The 7,819-nt window shown below is 35.8% G+C and overlaps 2 protein-coding genes across 5 annotated transcripts; both read right to left on the bottom strand.

Annotated features, from left to right (window-relative positions):
• Positions 1 to 1,392: 1,392 nt before the first annotated feature.
• Positions 1,393 to 2,006, bottom strand: LOC111303002 (uncharacterized). Its single transcript, XM_022898969.2, has one exon. It carries the CDS (start codon positions 1,865 to 1,867, stop codon positions 1,499 to 1,501), a length of 369 nt encoding a protein of 122 aa, XP_022754704.1. The 5' UTR covers positions 1,868 to 2,006; the 3' UTR covers positions 1,393 to 1,498.
• A 407-nt stretch (positions 2,007 to 2,413) lies between these two features.
• Positions 2,414 to 7,351, bottom strand: LOC111303001 (mechanosensitive ion channel protein 10-like). Of its 4 annotated transcripts, none has more exons than XM_022898966.2 (7): positions 7,086 to 7,351; positions 5,235 to 6,687; positions 5,010 to 5,130; positions 4,048 to 4,341; positions 3,766 to 3,968; positions 2,768 to 3,077; positions 2,414 to 2,652 (listed from the first exon to the last, which is right to left on the bottom strand). In XM_022898966.2, exons 2-6 carry the CDS (start codon positions 6,677 to 6,679, stop codon positions 2,807 to 2,809), a joined length of 2,334 nt encoding a protein of 777 aa, XP_022754701.1. In that variant the 5' UTR covers positions 6,680 to 6,687; positions 7,086 to 7,351; the 3' UTR covers positions 2,414 to 2,652; positions 2,768 to 2,806. The 4 variants fall into 4 exon arrangements, with proteins under 4 accessions (XP_022754701.1, XP_022754700.1, XP_022754702.1 ...); XM_022898965.2 differs by having other exon boundaries at positions 7,003 to 7,345; XM_022898967.2 differs by having other exon boundaries at positions 7,149 to 7,265.
• Between the last annotated feature and the right edge of the window lie 468 nt (positions 7,352 to 7,819).

Below are 7,819 nucleotides of genomic sequence, written 5' to 3'. Positions count from 1 at the left end.
AGACGATCTTGATGGTAGGAAATCTACTTCACGGTATTTGTTCACTTTTGCAGAAGGAGCTGTATCTTGGCAATCTAAGTTGCAGAAGTGTGTTGCTTTGTCAACTACAGAGGTTGAGTATATTGCAGCAACCGAAGCATGTAAAGAAATACTTTGGATGAAACGTTTTCTTCTTGAATTGGGGTTGAATCAGAAAGAGTATATGGTATTTTGTGATAGCCATAATGCTTTAGATTTGAGTAAGAATACCATGTACCATGCTAGAACAAAGCACATTGATGTTAGATATCATTGGTTACATTCAGTGATTGAAGAACAGCAGATGTTATTGAAGAAAGTCCATACTGATAAGAATGTAGCAGATATGTTGACTAAGATACTTCCCAGGGAAAAGCTTGAGCTTTGTAATAACTTGGCCGGAATGAATTCTCTGGCCAAGGTAAGTTCCAAATGAAACTGCTATGGTGATGAATCTCCTCCTAATGGGGCTAGAGGGGAAGATTGTTAGGAAAATGGGGTTCAGTCCCATGTAAGTAGTTTTGGACCAAGTAAAAGCCATGAGCCTTGATCTTTTATTTTACACAGAGCCCTAGCTACTTAATAAAAAAGAGGTGGGGTTGTTTTAGGTGTGTGTCGAAAACCAAACAGAAAAAGAAGAAAAGCCAGGAAAAGCATAAAGAGAAAAAAAAGAAGGGAGAGTTGGTTGAACGGAAGTCGATCCATGGTCCGATTGAGTTGAAACCTTGTCAGGAGGTTTATGATTCAGAGTTCTACATTCTGAACGGTGAAGATCGGGTTTGAAGCTCTCTAGAAACAAATCCATGGTGTATTTATTGAGTCACTTATTTGGTGAGATTTCTCCAATTGTTTCTCTAGTTGTTGATTAGCTCTAGTTTTAGCTAGAGAAGAACTTTGTATAACTATTATTTGATAGTGACGATTTTTCTGGTGGCCCGTGGTTTTTTTTCCCTTTACACTGGAGGGTTTTTCACGTAAATCTTGGTGTGCTTTATTTTTCCTGCGTATTTGATTATTGATTATTGTCTATTACTTCTGTATTGTTGTAATTATTGCTTCAGGCGCAACAAATTAATGTTGGCATCTTTCAGAATTATAGTATACCACAAGCTTACTAACCTATTAGTTTGAAAATTGACAATTGAGCTCAAAAATGTCAATCCATGCCGAATGTATTTCTAGAAATTTTCTTCTTTGAATCAATCTATCTTCTTTTTTTCGTTCTCTCTTATAATGGGGGTTAAAAAGTTGACATGTGCAACCAGAATATGATCCTGGATTGTTATGAGACATTCACAGTTAGATATGCATTATCTCTGCTGCAACCTGCAATGAAAGTTTGTTTGTTTCCAACTTCAATTGTTTTATGCCCATGCTTATACCTAGAACATTTGTATTACTAACATAAACTACATAATCAGAATAGCAATATTGTGAGGATAAACGGCAAGAAATTCACAGGGCAACTTTCAGATTCTCCTCAGGCTCGCTTGAAAGGATCAAAGTTTGCAACTCCAATAACAGCTCCAACAATCGCAAGAAGCACGACTCCACCAGCTACGATGCTAAGCAAAAAGTTCTTGAGAGATGGGGAGACACCAGACTCAGCTGCTTCTGCTACATCAGGTATAACCATAGAAGCTGTCAATGCGGCTGCAGCTAGACCTGTCACTGCTTTTTCTTTGAAGGAGGCCTGCATTTGAAGCCTGGCTCTGGGCTTTGGCTTTGTAGAGAAAACAAATTTCGATGGCCCAAGAGGCAAAGGCTGGATGAAGGATTCATAGCTGGGTTGGTGAACCCTTTTCTGTGTTGCAGAAGTCAACTGCATAGCCATTGAAACGGAGGCCATTTGGTGATATTTTCCTGTTTTTTGTAGAACGTAATTGGCACAAGTTTTGGACCTTGGCGTGGGTAGATGAACAAAATTATGGCTTAGATATTGGATGGAGAAATGGAGGGAATGAAATGATTAATGAGAGGAGGAAATGGAAGATTTCAGATTGAAATGTCGTTCTAGTGTTGTCCATTGTGGCAAATTGTACACCTGGGTTTAATGGATAAAGTTATCCCACTAGATTGAGGTTACATGGAATGGATTTCCTAGTGAGACTCATAGAGACAAGGAAAGTGCCAGCCTCGTTAATCAGTCGCAAGCTATCAACTCTTTTTAATCAACAAGTTTGGTTGTGAGCAAAGTACTCATGCAAACAAGAAATATGTCATTTACTGCTTCGGGCCTTTTGGCCCAATGGTCAGACTTCATAATTCATAGAGAAAACTAGCTTCAGAGACTGAACTCTTCCCGATAAGCATATGAATATTGGATCAGAGACTTTGAAACATGGCAAAAGTCAAAGCATTCGTCTTGCTTAAAACTTGATAAGGAATACAAAACTCGAACCAAATTATAATGATACATAGCATTGGTCTTGAGTCTTCAATTCCATATATACAATTATAAGCTTACATCCCAAAATCTGACCGGACTAAATAAATAAATACTTACATTTACCACCTGGAACTTGCCTTGTGCGGTAACCATTTTCCTTCATACAATTTAGATTACGGCAACTAAAAGGGCTTCATTACCATTCTTTGCCATACTACCATAACCGTACCTGCGTGTTGCCATCCCTAGTTGAAATAAAGATACCATGAGAACTTCGTATACACATTTCAAAGAGGGATTGGTAATGTTGATTGTTAAGAGTTGCATAAGCTTGTTAAAGAGTACAATGGGCATGCTTACCTATCATATAAAACACTCTTGAGCAATAAGCAATAATGATTAGGTGGTCGCATATGTTGCATCTGGCCTGTCTTGATTGACTTGGTTGAGATTCACATGCTGGGGAAGGAGATTGTACCTTAGACCCAGCTCCTCAAAAATCCTCTTCAATTCAAGGACCAGTTCAGTTCTACGCCTGTTCTTCTCTCTAAAGTCCTGGAAGTTCATTGTATGATTACAATAGAGAGCCATCTTTAACTTATTGACATTCTCAATCTCCTTAACCACCACAAGGTGGTTAGGATACCACAGGGTATTGGCCTCCAAATGCCTGGTTAGAAATGACAGCACAAAGAATATAAACTGTATAGACCAAAATGAATTTGGAATGCAAAAATTAAGTTCCATAAACATAATAAATATCCTACTCAACTATCGAGATCAAAATACAACAAAAAAATTAATAAGAATTGTTTATTTGGCTAGAAAGCTATCAAATTACATGCTTCTATCTTTATTATTTACTATGGACAGGACTTTCATAGTCTGGCGGCATTAAGGAATATGCAAGCATTCTTTTCCGGGAAACTTAAGATGCAGGATAATATGACAATTCAAAAGACTGTTCAAACTAGATATTGTCTTGTCAGAGTTAAATGCTTACAGAGACTCTGCTTCTTCTCCTAATTCCTTTCAACTAAAACAGATAGATGTATCAGAAGGTCATTGCAGTTGTAGGCTAAAAGAGGAAAGGATGTTGGTAAATGAATCAGATTGCTTACCCTTTGTCCAGAACACCGCCCAATGCAACAAGCAATCTATGAGAACATGTAGCTCTGAGATGGGAATTAAGATCTACAGGCCAAGACTAGGCAAAAGTATTTTATTCTTCTAATAACTACTTGGGCCAATTAAAATGCCAAAGCATAAGGAAACATGCTTGAAACTATAGCAATGCTTGATTTTCTCATAATCCAATCTTACATGAATTAAGGGAAGGATAAAGCTACATAACTTACTTCTTTATTTCTTCTTTCAGCCTGCCTATTGTGTTCGCCGGTGTCATAAAATCAATGGAGAACTCTATAGCATCACTCATATCTGGGCTTCTGTAATAGTTGCTGATGGGCTTGGTAGCCAAAACTGAATTTGGGTAGTACACCTTTTCATTGTTAAGCTTCAGGAAAACAGTCGTTAAAATATTCATCTCCTCGACCAACAACTGTCAGTTACCAAGTGAAGAGCACAGTTAGTAATTTTTTCAAGACATATATATAGGAGCATGCCCTTTAAACAGTTACCTGAACACCATCAACCACGCAATGATCACCAACATCAAATGGATGCATCACAAATACAAATATGATAGCTTCAAATATAGTCTTGCAGGTGTTTCCAAACATAAAAGCCGCCACAACAAGCTGCGATGAAAGTAGCAATAGCACTTTTGTGGTTGCAATTTCCACCAAAAGAAGCCATATGATAACAGAAACAATAATCAGGATCACTGCCACTATCTTATTTAATTGCTTTACAGCTGTTTTGGTGTCATTCAAAGCATGTGATAGTGTTTTTCGATCCTTGTAAACCTTTATCTGTATGAAACAACAAAAACAGGCATGTTAATCGAGAATCTCTACCTTTACCGATGGTTTTGCTTCATCAGGTTTAACTTTTAAGACAGCAAGATAAAATGTCAGGATTGAGTTCATTCCATCAAAACTCAAAAGTATGAGATCGTAGAGACAGAGTGCATTTCACAACAGAAAGAATTTTCTCCATCTCAACACCTGGATATTATGCATGGATCAAATTTATTTCATCAAAAATAACAACTATGAAGTCATATGGACACTGTGCACTTCGTTACAAAGATGTGTTGTTACAGAAATGGAGTAGTTTTTGACTTTCAATTCTAAACCAAAAGCACAAAAAGCACTAGAGAAGCCGGATTTTCTTTGCTCCATGTAGTTGTCAAAAGTAGTCAAAAGTAGTCAAAATTTTATTAAGTTATTACAGCCAAAAAGTATAACTTTCTTATCTTCCTGCATCTAAATAGTAAAATCTGCCAGAGAACCACATTATTACATACGAGCTTCCAGCAAATATAGCATCGAAATTTCTTATACTCATTGTTACATACTTGCATTGCTTAAAGTGCTCAATATTTGCTATGTGCAAGGAAACCTCCACCCCACTGTAAAATGCAATAAAAATTTAAAAAATAGACAAGATTTATTGAAGTTTCATATCGTGCTCTTACCACCCAGTTTGTGAAACTTTTTCTGTCAATTTTTCCAGTGCTTGATCCTTCAAACAATGGAAACACAAGATCCACCTCCTCCTTAATCATGAACCTTAAGAGGTCATCCTCATCAATGCAACTGATCATAAAGGGCATGTGGTTAGTTAAAGAAAAAAACAAAAAAAAAAGTGGGCAGGAAAAACAACATCACTAGAAAAGCATCATGAAAAGCTGCTTTCTCACTGGCGATTGTGATTACTGTCATGTCGGGCAACGTTTGAGAAAATTTGATGAGCAACATACTGTGCTTCCTCCTCATTAGTAATTTCTTTATCTGCTTGTTCACCAGCTTCATCATAAGCACTTTCATCTAACGTGTAGGAGATTGTGGAAAGCCCTGAATTCACTATAGCATCTACCAATACCTTCATGTGCCAAGATGAAACTTTTTCTCGCTTTAATTTATGGACCTTTTCCATGTCAATCAATTTTTTGGTTTTTGCTCCTTTACCCTTTTTTGCGTTGCTAACAGTCAAATGAGCTCGTGATTTACGAATCCCATCAATCTCCACGAATGGAGGTCCAGAAAGAGTTCGAAGTACGTAGTGATAGAAGACTGATTCTTGTATTCTGTCAAAGAATTTGTCCATATGGAAATTGGAAGCCAATATCTTTAACAACAAAGTCTTCAACAACCACAAAAATGCTCCAATGAGAATGCTTGCTAGTGTCCAGGTTACATAATCGAGAATTTTTGTGGCAGTCTTTGATCTCTCAACACCAAGAAACAAAAGAACCCAAGTAACAAGAACTAAACTTAGCCAAATAAACACCTGAACACTCTTCTTCAAACCATGAACAAAATATAGCACTTTCTTCTGTAGCAGAAAGTTAATCTCAATCAAGAAAACAACCAGACGCATAAACCAACGAGTAACCAACATACCACAGAATATAACCATCACAAGTACACACCATTTCCAAATTTGCAAACCCCAAAATTGCGTGTTCTGTAGTTTATCTGCAGTTAAGCTTGCTATTAAGCACCCCAAGAGGAACAAAAATACGACCCACTCAATCACAACCTTAGGTTTCACTCCCCTAAGCTTTTCTTTATGCAGTTTTACTTTCTTAATTATCTCCTCGTATTCATTTTCTCCAGTTGGGCCTGTAGAGGTCATTGATAACGTTTTTGACACAGCAGAATCCGTCACGATACTTCTCGCCGACTTGTTATTAGGCGAGGCCTTATTGAAGGAGTGTCTATAAGGTGAATTACCACCAACTTGTTCCTGATTAGCAAAAGTTTTCTCCTCCATCTGATCAGATTCAAGAAGATAAGATTGTTCTCCAAATCTTGACTTGGGTTTCGCAAATGACGTTCTTCGAGTAAGGGGCTCACTACCTGTTCTTGGGACTTTGGATGGCTTATTTGCAGTTGGACCAAATTTTGTGGTCCCCGAAGACGGGCAGCGCACTGGCACTGGTTTAGCCAAACCAGCAGTAACAGCACCAGATTCAGTTGATGCTTTGTTGGTTGAACCTTGAGCATTTTCCTTAGGGACCAATGACTCTGCTTCTTTTTGAGAAGACCCTTTTGGCCCTTTCGGATTTTCTTCACCGGAAACATTGATCACCACTTCTCCTCCTGAAATGCTTATTTTCTCTGCCATGTCTTTAGCTTCCATTAAAACCCCTGCTAAGAGCCAGTAAAAATATTAAACAAAGAAGTAGGATTCCACTTATAAAACAAAGGATCAGATTTATACTTAAGAATAAGAAACTATATAGGAGGAAACTTTAAAATTAAAAAAAATGCAACCTCTCTTTTTAATGAGATCTTAACAGATATTAAAGTAGCTTTGATACTCTCATTAAATGGTACCTTATAGAGAACAAACAATCAGCAACTTTCTTTTTACTTTCACTTTGTAACTAAAAAAATATAACGTTTGCGAAAATCATAAACAATTTTAGCGCATCAAAAGAGTTGAGTACCATTTGCCTTTACCTAAAAAAGATACAGGTTTCCAGAAAATGTAAGCATCAAAACAATACCCAGAAGAGTAAAAACAAGAAAGTCGAGTACAGTACTTAAGCAGTGCAAAGACACCAAACCGAAAGTAGGAAAGTTATGGTAAAGCAAGAAACAAACACCAGGAAAACACCAAGATTGAGAGATTTTTAGTTCAGAAAGTGATAGACATGCACTTGCACTTGTTACAGCTCTCACATTATAAGCTAACAAAGCATTCTAAGAAATAAACAAAGAATAATGGAAAATGCTGGAGTGAATAAAAAAGTTAAAAAAAAAAATAAAACGAGGATCAGATTTTAAAAATTTGACCATGGCTAAGTTCGTAGTTCTAGATGAACGCGTAAGTTTAATGGGCCGAAGTTGACTTGCAAATGGACTTTGAAGTATCTTAAAATGTCGGCTGTCTTCAAACTCATACTCACGTTAAATTTTGAGTAAAATTATAAGAACTAAGAATGCATATATCTCTTGTTTAAATAGTTAAAATTAATAAAAAAATTAAAAAAATTAATAATTATTATTTAAATAAATATAAAAAATAATTTATTATAATATTTTTTTAATTATAATTTTTTTAATAAAGTAACATATAATATATAAATATATTTTTATATCTAATTTGTATAAACAAATCTTTCTAAACAAAATTAAACATATTTAATACGATAAGATATATTAGTTAATTATTGATTTACTATTAATTTTATGTTTAATTTAACATTTTAATTTATTCTAATAATAATTTAACTTGTTTTGTTGTTAAAATTTAAAAAATTATAAAATATTTATA

Source organism: Durio zibethinus, chromosome 13 (assembly GCF_047325235.1).
Source record: "Durio zibethinus cultivar Kanyao isolate XHJ-2024 chromosome 13, ASM4732523v1, whole genome shotgun sequence".
NCBI lineage: Eukaryota > Viridiplantae > Streptophyta > Magnoliopsida > Malvales > Malvaceae > Durio > Durio zibethinus.
The sequence above is the reverse complement of the archived record's forward strand: the minus strand, read 5'-3'. Positions and strand labels throughout refer to the sequence as shown.

What these genes read in the sequence shown, in the direction of transcription:
- LOC111303002 (XM_022898969.2), bottom strand. Translation starts at nt 1,867, where the DNA reads ATGGCCTCCGTTTCAATGGCTATGCAGTTGACTTCTGCAACACAGAAA.
- LOC111303001 (XM_022898966.2), bottom strand. Translation starts at nt 6,679, where the DNA reads ATGGAAGCTAAAGACATGGCAGAGAAAATAAGCATTTCAGGAGGAGAA. An exon ending in GCGTGGTTGATGGTGTTCAG is followed by an intron (nt 3,969 to 4,047) that starts GTAACTGTTTAA and finishes GGTAACTGACAG; the next exon opens with TTGTTGGTCGAGGAGATGAA. An exon ending in CTGAAAGAAGAAATAAAGAA is followed by an intron (nt 3,078 to 3,765) that starts GTAAGTTATGTA and finishes ATTTCTAACCAG; the next exon opens with GCATTTGGAGGCCAATACCC.